This window comes from Tauraco erythrolophus, chromosome 30, assembly GCF_009769465.1.
Source record: "Tauraco erythrolophus isolate bTauEry1 chromosome 30, bTauEry1.pri, whole genome shotgun sequence".
NCBI classification, from domain to species: domain Eukaryota; kingdom Metazoa; phylum Chordata; class Aves; order Musophagiformes; family Musophagidae; genus Tauraco; species Tauraco erythrolophus.
The window spans coordinates 440,844-460,156 of NC_141494.1; the positions used below are offsets into that span (position 1 = coordinate 440,844).

At 59.6% G+C, this 19,313-nt stretch overlaps 3 protein-coding genes across 3 annotated transcripts; all 3 read right to left on the reverse strand.

Annotated features, from left to right (window-relative positions):
• Nucleotides 1-1,110: 1,110 nt before the first annotated feature.
• On the reverse strand, nucleotides 1,111-3,863 carry LOC147526592 (histone-lysine N-methyltransferase SETDB1-like). The gene is made up of 6 exons (XM_086628261.1): nucleotides 3,775-3,863; nucleotides 3,056-3,089; nucleotides 2,656-2,787; nucleotides 1,836-2,001; nucleotides 1,226-1,438; nucleotides 1,111-1,115 (listed from the first exon to the last, which is right to left on the reverse strand). The coding sequence occupies exons 1-6, from the start codon at nucleotides 3,861-3,863 to the stop codon at nucleotides 1,111-1,113; spliced, it is 639 nt and encodes a 212-aa protein (XP_086484387.1).
• Nucleotides 3,714-16,157, reverse strand: SETDB1 (SET domain bifurcated histone lysine methyltransferase 1). Its single transcript, XM_086628263.1, has 14 exons — nucleotides 16,151-16,157; nucleotides 15,763-15,879; nucleotides 15,159-15,334; nucleotides 14,428-14,551; nucleotides 13,890-14,057; nucleotides 13,393-13,594; nucleotides 12,317-12,353; nucleotides 11,799-11,921; nucleotides 9,025-9,229; nucleotides 7,622-7,783; nucleotides 6,165-6,710; nucleotides 5,713-5,830; nucleotides 5,253-5,422; nucleotides 3,714-4,317 (listed from the first exon to the last, which is right to left on the reverse strand). Exons 1-14 carry the CDS (start codon nucleotides 16,155-16,157, stop codon nucleotides 3,875-3,877), a joined length of 2,598 nt encoding a protein of 865 aa, XP_086484389.1. The 3' UTR covers nucleotides 3,714-3,874.
• Nucleotides 9,194-11,204, reverse strand: LOC147526593 (uncharacterized). The gene is made up of 3 exons (XM_086628236.1): nucleotides 10,726-11,204; nucleotides 10,203-10,341; nucleotides 9,194-9,868 (listed from the first exon to the last, which is right to left on the reverse strand). The coding sequence occupies exons 1-3, from the start codon at nucleotides 10,979-10,981 to the stop codon at nucleotides 9,349-9,351; spliced, it is 915 nt and encodes a 304-aa protein (XP_086484362.1). The 5' UTR covers nucleotides 10,982-11,204; the 3' UTR covers nucleotides 9,194-9,348.
• Nucleotides 16,158-19,313: the final 3,156 nt, after the last annotated feature.

Here is a 19,313-nt window from a genome sequence, read left to right on the forward strand (position 1 = left end):
AGCCATCACCCCGGGCAGGGGACAGTCAGCGACCAGCGGGTCGAGAGGGACGCGGCGGGCACCGGGTGGGCTCACAGCAGGCCGCCCGCGGCACTCGATGGCCCCGCAGCAGCACAGCAGCTCTTTGCCTTCCACGCTGCCCCATTCGTAGTTGTAATCCCACGTCAGCTCCGTGCCGGCTCGGATCCTCCTGGGAAAGGGAGCAGAGAGCAGAGGCTGGGAAAAGAGGCCATTCCAAAGAGGGGGAGAAGCTGGACCTCCTGCTGGCAGAGCGCGACACACACGCACGACCTCTCCGGCAGGACGGCGCAGGGGTGAAGCCGCCAGCGCGGCGGCCTGCGGCTCCGCAGCGAGCGAAGGGACAAAGTCCCCGTGAATCCCTCCCGTGGGGCTTCCCAGAGGAGACACCGCGTTCGCGGAGCCCCAGAGGCACGTGGCAGGGATTCACCGCTGCCCAAGCGGTTTGTGACTCAAGCAGCTGGGTGGCTGCTCCGTGCTTGACTCCCCTTTGAAAGACCCAAAACTGATGGGAATCGCACCGGAATCTCCCCTGTAGGAAGCGCGGTCCTCACCCCCGCTCATCTCCGCGCTTCTCCCCTGCTCAGGCTGGTGGGAAACAGCCGTCACCAGGAGCAGGGAACGCGCCGCCCCGGCCACGGAGCCGGCTCCGAGCAAGCCCCTTCCCCGCGGGCGTCGCGACTCACTTGCTGGCGAAGAAGGCGACCCAGGGGAAGCGGAGGTCGTGCGTGTCCACGGAAAACGTTCTGCACGAAGAGGTTGGGGCTGCAGCTGTGCTGTAACGGGAGCGGAGACACACAGTGAGCGAGTTCCTGCGTCGGGAGGGACCGACAGCAAACACCAGCCTTTCCAAACACGCAGCATTCCTGATTTGTCTGCTGCATCCAGCTGGAACGGGACACACTCCCTCCCCTGCCTGCACGGGATGAGTCACAAGACCCGCGCTCGCAAAGGTAACGGTCGCTGGAAGGACTGACTCAAGCCATCCGCTTGCCACGCGTCACGGGGCCGGAGCAGCTGCCCTGTTTCACTCGGGTGGGGTGGATCACCCTCCCAGTCCTGCTCTTTTCCCACTTTTTTTACTGTATTTCTCTAGTCTTGGGGAGGAACAGGCCCGCTGAAAGCACCGGTCACCCCAAAGAGGTCCCTTTCCCCTCTCAGCTGCCAAGGGATGTTGCCCCGGGCCCTGGCCAGGGCAGCGACTCACGTTGAGGTAACCGGCCCAGGTTCCCTTCCAGCTTGGCGTCGATGATGTAACAGGACTCCTCTCCGTCGTAGAACTGGCGCGTGGTTCTGTGGACGGCGCGCTCTCGCCCTTGTCGGCCGCTGCCATGTTGGTGGACTTGATGGCGATGCCGTGGGTGGATTTCAGGGCGAAGCCGCGGGTGGATTTCACCGCCACCCTGCCTCTTGACGGGACCTACCACGGGAGAAGAGCAAACCCTGCCACGTTCTCCCTCCGTCGGCCGGGAGAGGAGCCCCCAGCAGTGCTCCCGGCCCCACAAACCCCACAGGGATGCGCTCAGATCTAAATTACCACCCTGGGATGGCTCCGACCCAGCGGAGCCTGGAAACCCGTTACTTTTCTTAGATATCCACAAACCTCTAGACTTGCGGACGGGGTTTTGCAGTTACGTCGCAAACCACACGACGGGAAGCCTCAGACCTCGGCAAGTGGGGACAAAGCTCCCGAGGAGGCTGGAGCAGGATGCTCCACGCTCGCAGCTGCTACGTCCCCATCAGCCCTTCCTGGGGGTTTCTGGCTCAAATTTCTCGCTGCACCTCCGTACTTTCCTCCCCCAGCAGCCTGTCCTCACCTGACCCAGACGAGGGGTTTTTCTTGTCATCCCCCTCCTCCTCCTCGGAGCCCGAGGAGATGGTCTGGATGTCGTCGCTGTCGTTGGCGGTGCCCTGCGCCTGCCCCGCCGCCGCCTGCCCGTTCTCGCCGTCGCTGTCCGTGCTGCTCGACAGGGTCAGCACGTCCTGCGGAAAGGCAGCAACAGCAGCTTGGCTCAGGGGAGAGCGTCGCTCCAGCAGCATCCAGGGCTCCCCTTTCCCCCCAGCAGCACTTTGCTCTTTTAGCAGAGGCCCTCCGTGCTCCAAGAAGCCCTTTTGAAGTGGATCATGCGTGGAGACACCGCGATCGGAGCTGGAGCGGGACAGGAACCCCACCTCATGAGCCGAGGTTTCAAACAGCAGTGGGGTTTCATGAGTCTGCACCGTTTCAAGGGCATGAGTCCGCACCATTAGGTGCTCTGAGGTTTTGCAAGGAAAGGAGAAAATCCCAAAAAACAGAGACCATGCCCTGAGACGGCTTCCTAGACCCAGCTCTGCCGAGGAACGGGCCCCTGGTGCGCTGGGCATGCGAGCCAAGGTGCTACATCCCATTACGACACACGGCCCAACACCACTTGTCCTCTTTTTTTGGGCTTTCAGAACCATGGAAGATCCCCACTGCCTGAAGGAAATCCCAACCATGAGCCACAAGCCCTGCGCTGGTGCTCAACTGGGAACGAGAGCGGCCTAGAAACCACCCAAAGCAAGGTTCGAGGTCGTCATCAAACCAGTTTGGAGTTGAGGCAGAGCCAGGCCCACCCCTTCCAGCCCACGTCCGCAGCCCCAGGGATCCCCGCTTACATCCGTGGTGGGCTGCGGGGCGAGGGAATGCCGCCTGCTCTGCAGCAGGGCCGTCTTGCTCGTCGGCCTCCGGATCCCTTCCAGTTTGGGAGGGCTGGGGTTGTAGCCGTACATCCTTCCCAAGTCGCTCAGCTGGGGGGTGAGGACAGAGCGGGTCACTTTGCGTCTCCAGGGAGCCTGTCCGTGGGCCCAGCGGACACGGAGAGCTGGGAAAGCTGGGAGCTGGCTGGGACTGTCGTCTCCGAGCGTTTAATCTGCCAGTGCACACTGGGGCACAGCCCAAACCTCCCAGCCTCTCCGTTTACTCCGGCAGCAGCAGAGTTAAGGGGCAGCCCTGGAGCTGCAGCAACTCAGAGGCAAATTTGGAAGTAAAAAGCAGGAAAACAACAATTTAAGGAACCTTACCCGGGAATTTTGGTTGAATCTTCAGGTTCCTGCAGAGGGGAGAAGTGCAGAAGATTAAAATCTCTCCTTCTTGGAGCACCCTTCAGCCCTGCTGTGGCAACTCTCCCTGTGAACACCAGCCCGGGTCGGGAGAAGCCGGCTGTCCCCACCGCCCAGCGTGACACCCGCTCCAGGGGCTGCTCCGAAGGGCCACGTTACCACCACAGCCCTCCCACCCTCCGTATCCCACACAGGGAGTCTCTGAGTCCCCTCTCTGGAGCAGGAAGTGGACAGAGACCACCACCACCCACCAGCTCCCAGCCCCGTCTGGACACTCTCCACCCCACCGCCGGTACCCGGGCAGGCGGTTTCCCTCTCTGAGCTGCACCAGCGCGTGGCACCCAGGGCAGGAGGGATGTTCAGCCCATTTCATGCTTGAGCAACTTCTTGGCAGCCTCTTGTGCCACAACTTCCCCCAGGAAGGGGAAAGGCACCACCCTGCCCCACCACGGTGGGCAAAGGCCAAGTACAACAGGGCAAGGGGACACCCAGCAGCACCACGATCCGCCTGGTAGTGCCACGGGGCACATCGCTGTGTCTCTGTTTCCTCATCCATGCCCCCAAGGCAGGAATCTCCCAGCCCAATCCCACAGCACTCCCCTTACGTCTTCTTCGCTGCCTTCGATTCTCCATCCGGGTCGCCCGGGGCAGAAGCAGAGGTTTTCTCTCTCTCACCAGGGAGCTCCGTTTTGCCAGCCTTGGCCTCGCCACTTCGCTATCTTGAAGGAGGAGGTGCTGTCGTTGTCCTGGAAGCCGTCAGACATGCTGTTGGAGCTCAGCCACGAGGCCACTTTGTTCTTCGAGGTCTCCTCGGACACCGGGAGCTTACAGGAGGCAGCCGCCGCCACCTCATCGTGGCTGATCTGCCGGGTGAGCCCCGAGTCCTTGGAGGCCGTCTCCGACAGCCCGTTCTCCTTCTGGCCCCGGGTCTGCCGTCGCGTGGCATAGCTGCGCCACACCGAGCTGGTGCTGAAGTCCTCGTCCTTGCAGAAGTTGTCGTCAGAGCTGTCCTCGTTGGACTCCTCCTGCTCCTCAGTGCCTGTGTTTTCCTCCTCTTCGTCCTTGAGGTCCACCCCGCTGCTGTCAGAAGAGCATTTCGCGTCGCTCTCGTAGCCCTCCTGAAGTTCTCCACGCTCTCAATGTGATCCAGGTTTGCAAAATATTCGTCGCCCATCTCTAACCCCTCTTTGTCAGCAAAGTCATCCGTCAGGATTTTCCCTGGGGGTGGGAAATAGGAAAACTAAGTGTGAGTTTTCCAGGGATGACATTCCTACCTCATCGGTTTCATCATAGAATCACAGGACAGTTTGGGTTGGAAGGGACCTTAAAGATCATCCGGTTCCAACCCCCCTGCCACGGGCAGGGACACCCTCCACCAGAAGGCTCACTGAGGAGCAGACAGGACTGACACCACCTCATTCCGAAGCCGGGCTGGGAACGGACAACATATCACCCTGATACTCTGAGGCAAGGAAAACCTGAAGCACGTGGCTGTCCAAAGCGCCATCCTTCGTTAACTTCCCCAACGGGGAGATCTCCAAACAACTCAAACAGGGTGACCACCTTTCACTTTGGAGGGCTGGAGGTGAGGGTGTAGCACAGAGGCAAAATTGAGGGCGAGAAACCAGTGCCAACTCCGGCAATGCCCGTGGTTAGCTCACTTTCAGAGCTGGCGCAACCGCGCCGCGCAACTTCTGCATTTTATTGGATTGCGCCGACATCCCGGCGACCGGAGCGATGTCAACGGGAAGCAGCTACGTGTGGATTCGCCCTCAGGACGCAGATACAGCGCGGGGGATCCTCTCCGCACGGCGCTGCCACCCACGCTGGTTTCTGCGGCATCTCGGTGCAGAACCCGGCGAGGGAGGGGCACCGATCCGGAAACCGAAAACGCTGCAAGTTCCGTCATCTCAGTTTTTACTTTCCTGTTCCGTTAGCCGGCACGGGAGGAGCTTCACACCCGTTCCGCTGGGTTTTGTGATACACAAAGCCCAGACCTCTGGCCTGACACAACCAGATCTTTCCAAATACTTATTCCCCCACTCCATCACCAAGACAAACACACGGCACCGCTGGGAAGAGCGCTGGCTCGACGAAGGCTTTTCATTCAGCACGAAGAGCCTCCTCCTGCTCGTTCCGGGGCGAGATCCTACCTGCGTAGATGCAGACGAAAGAGCCTTTCGCGATGTCGTCCAGGCAGCGGATGCCCAGCCCTTGTTCCTGGGTCTTGAACACCTGCAGCCGCACCTGGAGCCCGTGCTGGACCAGGCGGTTGGTGCACATGTTGACGTTGCACTTGCACCTCTTGTTACACTCGTAAACTCTGAAAGGAAGGAGAACGGTGCACCTTCCCCGAGAAACCAACACCCCGAGGCGTGGTGGGGCACCAGTAACGCCGCCAAGCGACTTGCACAGCGGCTTAAAGCTCAGCAGAGCAGGGGGAGAGGAGGTGCCAGGTTCTCCGGCAACGCACGGAGATCCCGGACGGCACATGGCAAACAAATGAAGAACAGAGGCAGGTTTTCAGCACTGGGAAAATACTGCCTCTCTGGTGGCATCGGGGGTTCTGGGGCTGGGGTTTGCGAGGGAAGGAGAAGGCACAGCTCTACTCACCCTGTCGGGAGGCACTCCTCCAGCCTTTTGTGCTGGTATCCGGAATTGGGGTTGATCTGCCCACCCGGGGTGCAGCCCGTCGCTTGGACTGTCAGCTGGTGACAGGCACATTTTCGATCTGGAGACACACAAGAAAACCCACCCGTGCCCCAGAGGTTAGTTCCACGTGCCAGTTTTGCAGGAAGGAAAAGAAATCCCATCTTCTGCACGCGTATACGCGAGGGATGGGCACGCAGGGCTTGACCTGGAGCCAAACCTGGCACCACCAGAGCTGCGTGGGCTCAGAGTGCAGAGCAGATCCCCAGGGGGTTGTTACCAGGGCAGGCAGCGCGGCCGGGTGCTGCCCCCCACCCTCCCACCCCAGCCAGCCACACGAGGAGTCACCTACTTGTCTCTGCAGCCATCTTTGCAGTCGCAGCCACGAGGAACTCCCAGCTGGTGTTGATGTAAACCCCTTTGCCGGGGGATGCGCTCTTTGCTGTAGGCCACCTGCGGCGGCGGGGTGTTATCGATCTCGTTGACGCAGGACAGCGGCACGTCCTCCCTGCCCTTGGTAATGTCTGCGATGTAGTAGTATGGTTTGTAGGGCTGGAACTTGCGGTCCACCAGCACGTAGGGGTCCAGGCAGAACATTCCAGGAAAAGGAAGTGCCAGTCTGTCTCGAAATAGGTACCGCTCGATCTCCTGCATGGTTCGCAGGCACAGCCCGCACGGCGTCTTGTAGAGGACGTGGAAGCCCATCTTGCGGTTCACCCGCCGGCGGGCGGTCATCCGTCGGAAGTCGTAGAGCAGCGGGATGAGCAGCGGGTTTTTGCTGCGGTACTGGTCGCTGCGGATGGGGCGGACGCGGGACACGCAGGTGTAGCTGCAGACGTGCGGCAGGTAGAAGAGTTTCTCCAGGGGGGCTCGGTAAGAGGGCTCGTTGGGCACGCGGTCCTCCATCATGCCGTGGACAGAGGGCTGCGCTGTGCCGCTGCCTGCCGGGCCGCTGGGGGAGCCTGGGCAGGAAAGGGATACACTGAGCAAGCGCGGCTTAAGGACGAGCGGGTGCTTCCTCCTCAGACTGCAAAGGGAAATTTTAGGGACTTCGCTCCCATCAAGCAGCTGCTGGTTGCACACTGGGACACCTCGGTGGGCTTTGCTGCTCAGCCCAGTGAGACCCAAGCCCCAGCATCCCTGGCGAGCGAGGCTGGGCAGACCCCGAGGGGAGCGTTACAGCAGCAGAGAACGCAGGAAAAAAACCCCAAATCCAAACTGGGGAAGCAGAAACAAGCATGAGCTGGTTGCGGTCTCAGAATAGAATCAACAGCTTCTGTGCAGCAGATTGATTGGCACAAACCCCACCGCTGGGAAGAGCCACCTGCAGCTTACATAATGGCAGCTGCCCCCCCGACCCAGAGAGCTCGTGGAACAGCAGTTGCTCGGAAAACAGACAGGGGCAGAGCTTTGGCCAGCAGTCCCACCTGCTGCTCAGAACTGATAAGATCTAAGGCAGAAATTCTTCCCTCTGAGGGTGGTGAGGCACTGGGTCAGGTTTGCCCAGAGAAGCTGTGGCTGCCCCATCCCTGGAAGTGTTCCAGGCCAGGTTGGATGGGCTTTGGGCAACCTGGTGTAGTTGGAGGGTGTCCCTGCCCCATGCAGGGGGGTTGGAACTGGGTGATCTCTGAGGGTCCCTTCCAGCCCAACCATTCCAGGATTCTGTGGTTCTATGACAAGAGACCTGGGAGCTCAAATCAACAACAAAATGTAACGAATGATGTCTGGGAGGGGAAACAAGGTGGAAGGAAGACAAGCTGCTCGGGACTGGAGGAGCTGGCAAATGAAGGCGTCGATCCAGGACAAATAAACCCCACCAAACCCCAACACGCCACCCGGGCTGCCACTGAGGACGCCGACACGGCGCGCTTACCGATGCTGCAGGGCCGCGCCGGCCCGGCCCCGCCGCGGGTGTATCGCTCAGGACCGGCGACTGGCGGCGATGACTGCCCATAGCCCACGGAGCTGGGACGGAAGGAAGTGCTTTTCTCTGGCCACTTGGCTTTCTCGACGGGCCAGCTGACCTTCGGAGCATCTGCACGGGGAAGAAGGGAGGCGATTTGCAAGACGCTGCACACGACCGTAGGATTTAGAGAGGGGCTAGAGAAAAACTAACGCTTCCACACGGAAGTACAGACACGGGGCTCCTTCCAAGAGAAACCAAGCAGACTTTTTCCCCAATAAGTGTGAAAACCGGCTCGTTTCTGACTACTTTGCTACCGCCATCCCGCAACGACCCAACGCACGCTGGACCTCGGCTAAATTGAAAACTACTCTGACACACTGCTGTTTGTTTGGCAGGGAGGTGTGGGGTGAGAGGGAGCGTAACGAGGGTGGTCCAAGGCCCTCGTTCCAGCAAGCTGGACAACACCGTGCACGAAGAAAACCCCTGCAAGCAGAGAAACAAAGATGTTACAGAGGCTCAATCAGTGCAAAAATCCCGAGCAGCAAGGGAACGAGCAGCACAGAGGCTCTTTTGTTCGCAGCGAGTAACAAGACTGCACGAGGGAACGTGAGAAGGTCACTGGCGACGGGGCTCCGAGGGGCTCCCCAGCACCTCCGCGGCCCGACGCTCAACATCGGGAGGGTGGGAGGCACCTGGAAGACCCCACCCTCACGTTCCCAGACAACAACCGCGGAGGTTTTCGATCCATTTACACCGATTCAACAGAAAAACACCCCAAACTGGCCACTGGTTTTCTCACAAGTGGAAGAACGCTGTTATGTTATCAGGGCAGACAGAGGAGCTGGGGAGAGCGGGAGGGGGTCAGCGTTTCTGCAAGGTGTTCACACACGTTTCAAAATTCCAGAGCAAGAGAAAAAGCTTCCGGCAACGGGCTTTAAAGAGTCAGAAGCGGCTGACAGCAGCTCCCTGCCACTGTAGAACTTGAAAGCAAGACGAGAGAGGGAAGAGAACCAGGCCTTCCTCAGAGTAAACACACACCAGAGTGAAAAAACCATTCTCCCAGTTTTAATAGTATAAAACCAATGTGTTTTTAACTCGACAGCGTCCCTGGGGGAAAGCGGGGACACGGACACACAGCACGCTGCCTTCAGGCACTGTCAAAAACCAGTGTCTTCCAGCAGTTCACTGTTTAAGGGCAGGGCAGGAAGCGGCTGTAGTGTCTGCTGGATCAGGACTGGAAAACACGATCCTAAAGCCAAAGCTCCGCGGGGCCAGGAACACAAAGTGTTTCTTGGGAGCGCTGCGAGGCGTCGGATGGAACGGGAGAGATGCGGCCGCCGGCGAGGCCGATCGCCGCAGTCCGACTTTACGGTCTTCGCGCGGCGTACACTGCGCGTCTCCTAAGCCCTGGCAGCCTGGGGTCCCTCGGCAATCCCTGGCACAGGTGGGGCCCTGGACGGCGGCACCGGCGCCAGCGTTGTGTTTCTCGTTCCTCCTCAGCGTCGGCCTCTCTTGGTTACGGAAGAGATGGGGCAAGGCTATCGCGGCTTCGATCTCAGGTCTTGGGTGGAACGGCTCAGGAGGAGAATTTCCAAGTCAGCCTCCGCATCCAGGGGCAACGGGGCGTACTGCACTGGTACTTGGAGAGGAACCCCCTCCTGAGACCGGAGGCAGGTGGGCTTTCTTAGACGCTGCTAGAGCTTGAGACCATCTGGTGCATACAGATTCACGTGCTGGACAGGTTCCTCACAGCTGAGACATCTCCTCTCTCCCTTCAGCCGGTGCAGCAAGGCACAGTCACAGCAGAAGACGTGCTGGCAGGGGACCAGGCGTCCGTAAATTCGGATGGGAAATCCACAGTGGTGACAAGAAGGGGCTGGGTCAGCACCTCTCTGCTCTAGAGAGTTATTACAGTCCCGGAGCACGTGCCCAGGTACCCTGGTGTTCTCCGACACGCTCCCTTCATCACGAGGCCGAGTTCCTCCTTCATCCAGGCCTCCTTCGGCACTAGCCCGCGCCTCCGGAAACGTCCCGCTTGGGCTCCGGGTGGCGGGAGGCACGTCTGCGGCTTGGCCGTGGTTAAGCTTTATCAGGTTTGGTCCGTGACCACTGAAACCAACCACTGACGCCGAGTTCTCAGTGCCTCGTAAGTCATTGGGTTCTGGGAGCAGGTCAGTCCGAGTGGAGGGACACAAGGCAGCCGGGGGCCAGTGCCTGGATCGTGACACGAGGGAGCAATTCAGATTTTCAGAAGAGAAGGAGTAAACGTTCTAACTTGGAAATACATGAAGTGCGAAGCTCTAGAACATGGCATCTGGCTTAGGGGGTGGTGGGCCATCAGCTCTCCCGCCCCAATTACTCATCCAGTAGCCTTTATCTCTAGTTTTCCCCAGAAGAACGACTAAAACCAACGTGTGTAACCAGGAAACAAGCCTAGTCATGGAGGAGACCTGCACCTGAGGGTTCCTCTACACGGAAAGAGCCGAGCACCGGAGACGAAGCGCAAAGGAGGCGGTGGTGGAAGCAGAGAACGGGCTCAAGTACTTACTCCGTCTCGGTGGGCTGCGGAGAAACGGGCCGTGCAGCCAGCGAGGCCGCCTGCATCTGCTCCAAAGGTTTGTACTGGGTGCCAGCTCCCGTTAAATCCTGGGTGTACTGTACCACCGGCCCTTTGCTCCTGACAGCACCTACAGGGAAGGGGAAAAAGCAAAGTGTCAACAGGAAAAGTCTCTACCGTCAACCAAAGTTCGTCGTACTGGCCACAAAACATTGGTTTAGCCCTGAAGGCAACCAAAACGGTGGCGTTTGCAACCAACACCGGGTCACTGGCCGAGCTCCGAGTCACCGGCAGTCGCCCCAAACAGATTCTGGCCGCTTCACGCAACTGCGGTCTGGTTTTGCGGCATCTTTATGCCAGGAGGAAAAGCCCACTGTAAATCTGAATCCTCCGGGAGTTCTGCTAAGAAACAACCACCACCAAACCCAACCCAAATCCAAAATCACCCACCCGCCCCCGCCGACCCCAAGGCATTCATTCCCATCCCAGGATCCAAAGGAAAAACGCCACACACCGACGTTGGGACGAGTCCTTGCTTGTCCACTTTGCTTCTTTTCCTGGGTGGAGGCTGTGGAAGTTTTCATGCTGAACATGGGCTCCAGGCGCGTGGAACCCCGGTAAATCCACTCACAGCGTTTGTCATCCTGCAGCAAGGAGAAGACAACACTCACAGCACCTACGGCAAGAGCTTCCCGGAGCACAACGCAGGCCTGGGAGACGGCGGCGTGCTTTCCCAGCGAGCAGAATCCAACGGAAAGGAGGCAAAGCATTGACCTGAAGGCTCTTGGAAGACCGTGCAGGACAAAGGCAGCAATTCAGCATATGCAGGGAAACACCAATATCATACCCAGGGAATACAAACCAAACCTGGAAAGAGGTCCAGTTCTATCCTTAGCCTGACAACTGGCTAACGGGGCGTTGCTGGAGGAACCAGCCTCCCTCAGGAGACATGCCAACCGCTCTGCCCAGAGCCAACCTGCTCTGGGACAGGGAGATCAGACCTGCGGGCGTACATCGTCCCTCCCCAGCCCCGGCGGCGACGCGGTTACCGAGGCGGGGGAGGGGGCCAAGACTCTACGTCTGCTGCCTCTCTGCAAGCTGCAGAATTGGAGCGCGCGGATTATCGCGGCTCTCTGCTCCGTTTCTCTCCTGCTTCTCAAACCAGCACTCGTGTCCTGGGCAGGAGACATGGCTCTGTGTTTACACCACGAAAGGGACCAGGATGGAATACCCACAGGTGATGGATTTCGTTTCTTATTCATCTACCACTTTGAAGTTTCACAGGCAAAATGCTTTAAAAGGCTTCTGAAGCTTTCTTCGTGGCAAATGAGAGTCTCACCTCCGCATGAACTCACAGGAGACACTTCCTACCTAGAGAGCGAAACACCGGCTCGCCCCAGGACCCTGCCTGACCATCAGCGAGGAAACCAGACTTGATCGGCCCAACGGAGCCAGCCCTTCCTCGACACAAATTCCAGCCCAGCTTCCCATTCGACTGGGAGAAGGGAATCGCCCTACCAGGAAAGGATTTTGACCAGACTGCCATCCACTTCTTCCACTCTGGATTTCCACCAGGTCCCTTCCCACTTCCGCCTTTTTGATCAGCTGGCCGTTCTTCAGCAGCACCATGGGACGGTTGGGGTAGGCTGTGATGTACTCCTCAATGAAATCGCGACAGGAGACATCCTCTATGTCTTCCAGGTCTTTCCACTGTTCAGAAGGGACGGATGGAGAAGGGTAGAGGAGGGAAAGAGAACCTTGAATTCTTTTTAAAGAGATCCCAGATGGATTTGACAGAAGAACAATCAAGCAAGCAATCCCGAGTGGCCAGTTTTTGGTGGGGCATCCAGCCACGATAGCGTACCCAGAGCACAAGGAGTCACAGCACCCTCCCTCTGCTGGTAACAAACCACTATTTCCTCCAGCTACAGTGCAAACGTCTACAGGCACAGCACCCAAGGGAACATGAGTCTATTCCCTGACTTTTGAGCCCTGGCTCCTTCATACACCCACAGGCTCTCCATACAGCTTCAGTGTGAGGACACAGGAGGAGCAGAGGATCACTCAACGTGGCCTGCAGATCGGGTACAGCTCCCACTCCTGACGTATGAAGCGTAGCCATCATCAAAGAAGATCAAGAACCTGGAGAACAGCAGCGTTGGAAGTCGGAATTAAAAATGCAGCTGAATAAAACGCAGCTTCGCATCACGTAATGGAAGTGGAGCACCACTCTCGTTCTCCTGCCAGTCCCAAAGGCCCCTCAGATCACACCCGGTGGGTGAGGCCAGAACGAAGTGACCACTTCTGCCAGGAGACCACGAGCTTTGCAGCACTGCACTTCCCTGGGTTCTCTCGGACGGCTCTCCCCCCAAGCCCCAAGCTACTCCTGTGCTCTCAAATCAAAAGGGAGGCTGCCCAAAGCCTTCCCAGCAGCACAGCCCAGCCAGACCCTCTTCCCTGAGCTCCAGATTCCCTCTGTGCCTGGGCCACAGGAGGTAAAGGGAGAGAAAAGACAGTTTAATTGCTCCTACTCTCCTTCAAGAAAACATATCTTTGGAAGTCTCTGGGGCAAAGCAGCAGCAGAGGCTGCACAAGGCAACCCCAACAGCACCACAGGGAGGGAGCTGGGGGACACCTCCGGGGTGCCCTGCAGACAGGAGACAAGCATGGGAGTGTCCCCAGTGCCTGGGGGGGACCAGGAGCTGGAAAAGGGGTACCCCAAGGCTGGATACAGCACCCACTTAGCGCTGCGCGCCTCTAAATACCATCTCGGGGCTACGGAGCCGCGTAAGGGCTGCACGACAGACTGCAAAGGCTGCTCCACACCTGCTGCTCCTCCCCAAAAGTGCTCTGGCAACGCTCCGCCAGCTCGTGTTTCCTAACGCTCCGTTTCGTGCCCCGAGCAGCGCAGGCTTATGTCTGTTTGATAATTTGAATGAATTCCCAGATATAATTTCTGACTCGGGGACATGAGTAAGAGAACGAAACCTCCACCCAGAGCTTTCAGAGATAAGACAACAGAATCAACACACTCAGAGCCACGTCTCCGGAAAAGGCAGAAAAGATTTCAGCTCCCATGATAGCAAGTACACAAATGTACTTTTTTTCCTTTTCTTTTCTCTCTAAAAACCAAAACAAAGAGCGGGGAGGGAGGTACGTGACGGTGGAGGAGAATTCATACCTGTCTTTGTTCTTCACGTTCGGGGTTTCGGCCACAATGCCGGCATACAGCCAGACTTGATTCCCATCTTTGTATTTTGCCACAACCCTGCTGCCAACGTAGTGTTTCTCAGGGGAGGGGTGATAGTCGTAAGCGATGTGATTGCCCGAAAGCAAACTCTTCCCTTTATTATCAAACTTCACTTTGTACTTCTTCCCAGCGCCTGGAAGACGTTTCAGATGAACATTCAGAAGATGTTTCAGCCAGATAAACAAAAGCCAAGTGATTTCCCAGGGCAGGTCCAACGCCACGCAGCATTCTGACCCAGGCTCAGAACTTATCTGAAAGCCTTTCAGAAATTAATTTGTAAGGTAAAACATTGTGTGGAGACGTGTTGCTTTCACAACTCGTTCCAGGTGGCACCAGGTCTTCTGACACAGGAGCCTGATCAACATCACCCACCCAAAGCTCAGGGAGAGCCACCAGCACCGAGACCCAGCAGCAAGCGCGGGACGTACCGACCGTCTGGATTGCAATCAGAGTTCCTTTGTGCCACGTTTTGGTTCTCTTCTTGCCCAGGATCCTCATGCCAACGTTCAGGTCACCGTCATTGCTGAGATCACTCCCCGTCGCTACAGGGCCAGCGGGCTGGACAGTGCTCGGAGCTTCCTGAGGGGCCTGTGCATCTGCCCAAGGAACAACAACCAGAAAAGGGGTTAGAAACTGCCCAAAGATCCATGATTTTATGGCATGCGGTGGGAAGAACATCTGGTGCAGCTGAGGCAGGAGGCATCCTTCAGCCTTCCTCCACCTCAGTCAGCCCAAGTAATCAGGGAGTGAGTTTTACACATCATTAAAAAACTTCCACATTACAGAAACTGCACCACGTTTCTTCCCTTTCAGAAAAGGCTTAAAGAAAAATCGGAGTGTGGAATCGGTATATCCTAATGGAAACAGAACAGTTCTTTTCTTTTTCATGGAGAAACTGGCACCGTTCAGAACAAGGCATAAGCAGCAGGCAGGAGCAGGGCGAGGGCATGCACGGCACCAGCCCACCTGCCAACCCCGGGAAGCTCTGACCTTCCTGTGCGTCCTGGGCACTCGTTTTCTTGTTCACGGCATCCACGAATTTCTGAACATCCTGGGCAGACTTCCTCATGGCAGCCATGGCTTCCCGCAGCTGAAGGGAAGAGAAGGAAAACACGAAGAGCCTTTTCTTTTCTGCACCAAATGCAACGCTGCCTGAAGGGTTCCAGCAAAACCCCACTGCGGGTTTGTCTTTTCCAACTCACCCGAGTCTGATCCTTGTGATTCTGGGACTACTATTGCCTGTGTTGAAAGAGAAAAAAAGTGGTTTAAAACATCTTGGGGAGGAAAAACATCCATCCTAGTGAAGCCACTGAAACAGAGGGAACAGAGAAAGCATCCATTCAAAGCCTTCTCTTTCCCTGTCCCAAAATCCACCCAAGCAAGGCTGCTGCTAAGCCGCCCTTTCGAGATGAACGACACGCTGCACAGGCAGCAACTGACGGGGACAACAGTCGGGAAAATGGAAAAAATCCCAGTTTGGGACTCCAGGATCCAGGGAACGGTTATGAGCCTCAGCAAACCATGCACGCCATGATGCTCCTCACATGAGCTAACGGCATTTCCTCCCTGATCCTCTCCTGCTTCATTCTGCCCAACTTCACAACATCCTTATTCAGATCCCACTCACTCCCGTTCTCCTCCAGGCCGCGCTCGGGTCTCCATCCCTCCCCTCAGTACCCCACGGCGCAACGAGATACTGCACCGTGCTTCCAGCCCGTATCGATACTCAGGACATCGTCGTCATCCTCATCGGGGATCTCGATCACTTCCATGGGCTTGGCAGCCGAGTCCTCGTCCTCGGAACTGCTGCCGCAGTACTGGAGGCCCAGGTCGGAGTACAGATTCTTCAGCAAGATCCTGCATTTATCGAGGTCTCTGGGGAAAAGGAAGGGCAGAGACAGCAGGTGAGACCAGCAGCACGTCCCACCAACGCCGCTGAAGAAACCGGAACCGACCGCTGGGAGCTGCTCATTAAACACAGCCACGACAAGGCGAGGGAACAGAATTCCCAGGAAGGATTAAAGCCACGGGGGAATAACTGCAATTATCCCTCAGTGACCACAGGCAAACGAACCGGACACTGGAATAACAGCGTCAGTCTGCTCCGAAGGGAAATGGGCAGTGCCCAGGACACTGGACCCTGCCACCACCATCTCCCCCACCTCGCCGTGCGGCTGTGATTCCCAGCACGCTCACCTGGAAGCGTCGCCAAAGAGCCAGTCAACGTGACCCATCTCTTCTTCCTTCTGTTTCACACACTTCTCCAGCTCCTCCAGCTGTTGCCTCTTCTGCTTCACGTACTCTGACTTCTCCAGCTCTTCGCGATGATATCCCGGAGCTCCTCCATGGAGATTCCCAGCTCCTCCATCACTTCTTGCTGCAGCTCCTCGATGTCCTGGGACTCCATTTCTGCTGCACCTGCCACCACAGCGAGACGAGAAAAGGCGGGTGAAACCCCACTGCTGCAGCACAGCCTCAAGGCACGGCGCTTGCAGGAGCACAAGCCCGATTTTTGGAAAGCAAGTCCGAAGAAAACGTTATGTTGTGCTCGGAGAACACCACAGGGAGCCAAAAACAACCTAACTGCAAGCACCGTGGAGCCAGAGGCTCCCAGGACAACCAGGGACTCCCGACGCCTCCTCTGCTCTCCGCACAGCCTCTCGGAACCCGCCGGGCGCCGGAGCCTTACGCTTCATCCCCCGGGCGCTCTCTCCTCCGCAAAACCGACGGAGCAGTTCCCAGCACTCTGCCTAGCCTGGGAGGAGAACCATGCAGCTGCCTCTCCAGTCCCATCCCACCAGTGCCCCATCTCCCAATGCCAGAGCTTTCAGGGATCGTTCTAACACCCAGCCTCACGGGCAGCCCCGGCTGCCCAGGCCTGCAGCCCCCTGGTGACAATCCAACCAGTCTCCATCCTTGCCAGGCCTGCCCGGACACCTTCCCCCGCCCCCCCCGCAGCGCTCCCACTCTCACCTCTCCCTCCAGCCCCCCCGGCTGTGTCTGAGCACATCCTCGTCTCCGCTCCCCCTTCTCACCTCCTGCTCCTCCACCAACACCAGCCCTGTGCCCCCCTCCGGCCCCACCACTCCCCCTGCCCACATTTCCCCCCAGCTGCAGGCCCCCCCCCCCCGCCAGCCACAACCCCTCGCCACCCCCAGACCCCTGCCAGCTCCCAGCTGCACCCCCACTCCAGTGACTGCACCCCAGCAGCCCCCATCACACCTCGACCCCAGACCCCATTGCTCCCGCCCCATCCCAGTGCCGCCACAGCCCCCAGCCCCCCTCAGCCCCCCGACTCTCTCTTACACCCCACACTCGCGCCCATTTGAGTCACCATCAATCCCCGGGGCCAACAAAAACACCTGCCCACAGCCCCCCCCCCGGCACCTCCACACGAAGCTCACCCCTCCCGCACGCGGGGCTCCTCACACTCTCTCCTCCCGCCACACCCCCCCCAAGCCCTCCCCCCAACTCTCCCCACCCCACAGCCCCCCCCCCGCACCTCCCACCCGACTTCCCCGGCCCCACAGCGCCCTCATGACCCCCCCGCCGCCACACAGGCCCCAACACCTCCCGCCCCGCGATCCCCGGCCCCTCCCGCGCCCTCACAGCCCCCCAGTCCCCCCCACCGCCCCCTCTGTGCCCCCCCGCGCCCTCACAGCCCCCCAATCCGCCCCATCGCCCCCTCTGTGCCCCCCCGCGCCCTCACAGCGCCACCACCGCCCCCTCTGTGTCCCCTCGTGCCCTCACACCCCCCCCATCGCCCCCTCTGCGCCCCCCGCGCCCTCACAGCCCCCCCCGCCCCCTCTGTAGCCCCCCAAACCCCCCCCGCCCACTCTGTGCCCCCCAATCCCCCCGCTCCCCTCCTCCCCGCCGCCGCCAGCCCCCCAACTCCGTACCCCCCCCGGGCCGCACTCACCGCGGCCCCGAGGCCGCCGCGACCCCGATTGTCGGGGAGAAGGAGGAGAAAGGAGGCGGGGGGCTCCACGGCGGAAGCGGGCCAACGTCACTTCCGGTAACAGCAACCCGAGGAGCCGCTCCTCCCCGCCGGTCAGCGCGGCGCGGCGGCGGCGCGCTACTGCGCATGCGTGAGGGGCGGGGCCTCTCTCGCCAATCTACGGGGGGGGGGGGCTGGCCAATGCGCATGCGCCTGGGAGGCTCTTAAAGGGGCAGCGTCCCGGGAAAGGCGCAGTGCTGCCACCTCAAGGTGAGTGTGGGAAGGGCCGGGGGGGCCCTGAGGGTCAGGGAGACTGAGGGCCGGGCAGGTGCGGGGAGGGTGTGGGGGGCCCTGAGGGTACCGGTGGCTCTGAGGTGATGAGGCCTGGGGGGTGCTGGGGGTCAGTGAGGAGCTTTGGGGTGCTGGGTGGCTTGGGGGAGCTCTGAGGGGGTGCTGGGGGTCAGTGGGGAGCTCTGGGGGGGGCTTGGGGGTGCTGGGAGTCAGTGGGGAGCTCTAGGGGTGCTGGGGGGGCTTGGGGGAGCTCTGAGGGGGGCTTGGGGGTGCTGGGAGTCAGTGGGAAGCTCTAGGGGTGCTGGGAGGGGCTTGGGGATGGTGAGGGAGCTCTGGGGGGCTCGGGGGGTGCTGGGGGTCAGTGGGAAGCTCTAGGGGGACTTGGGGATGCTGGGGTCAATGGGGAGCTCTGAGGGTGCTGGGGGGGCTTGGGGGAGCTCTGAGGGGGGGCTTGGGGGTTCTGGGGGTCAGCGGGGAGCTCTGGGGGTGTCTTGAGGGTGCTGGAGGACAGTGGGGAGTTCTTGGGGTGCTGGGGGGGGCTTGGGGGAGCTCCAAGGGGTGGGCTTGGGGGTGCTGGGGACAGTGGGAAGCTCGGGGGTCCCTGGGGGTGTTGGGGTCCTGGGGCCAGCTCACCCCGGCTCAGTTGATCTGCTCCTCTTCCCAGGTGGGGGTGGGGATGGCGCTGTAGGGGTCCACCAGCAGCTTGCCGCACCGCACCATCATGGCCAGGAGGAAGAGGCACATGAGCACCACGAAGGCCATGGCCAAGCCCTTGTCCACGTCGACGGCCGGCGGCGCTGCGGCGTTCTCCATGCGGGCGGCCCTCAGGTGCGCAGCCCCCCGCGCCCGGCTGCTGGCGGCATCCCTGCGGGGCGGAGGCGGGTGGGATTCGCGGGGGCTGAGCCGGAGAAGTTCTGGGGGGCGTCAAAAACAGCCGAAATGGGGAAATTGTGCCCTTGAGCCCCCTCTGCTCCTCGCCACAGTTGCTGGTCCCAGCCTGGGGGATGCCCAGTGCCTTTCCACCCTTGTCCCAGACGCCCTCACCACGGGGATCTTCATTATCTCACCCCGCCACCCCTTCCCGCTTCCCTTCCCTGCCCGGCCCCCTCATTTCCCTGGAAAAAGCAGGTTAAAAATCCCTATAAAGTTGGGTTTTTTCCGCAGGACCCCACGCTCCCCACTGCGTTGGGCGCACCGGGGCTCAGCTGACTCCCCGCAAAATGGATGCTGGCTGGGGCCAGAGCCGGGCCGGGAGGAAAAACCGCCGGGGAGCGAACCGGGGCGGAAAAGGAGGATGTTCTCGTGGCGTTTGTGGCAGCGGGCAGATAAGGAGGTTTGTGCCGGGCTGGAGAAGAGGTGGGGGCTGGAGTGGCGCCGGGAGAGCCGCGTGGCCGGGCTGTGCGTGTTTAGGCGTCACCTATAGATTTATATTTATATTTTTATGGTTTATAACGTTTGTGAAGCTGGCGCATGCCCCGGGGCCGGGTGAGCACAGCCCGAACTGCTCCAGGACGGCGGATAAACCATCGGGACGGGAGTCCTGCAGCGCCGGGAGATGGTGGGAACCCCCTGGGTCCTCAGCCCCGGCCCGTCTGCATCGACTGGGGCAGCTCCTTCCTCCCTG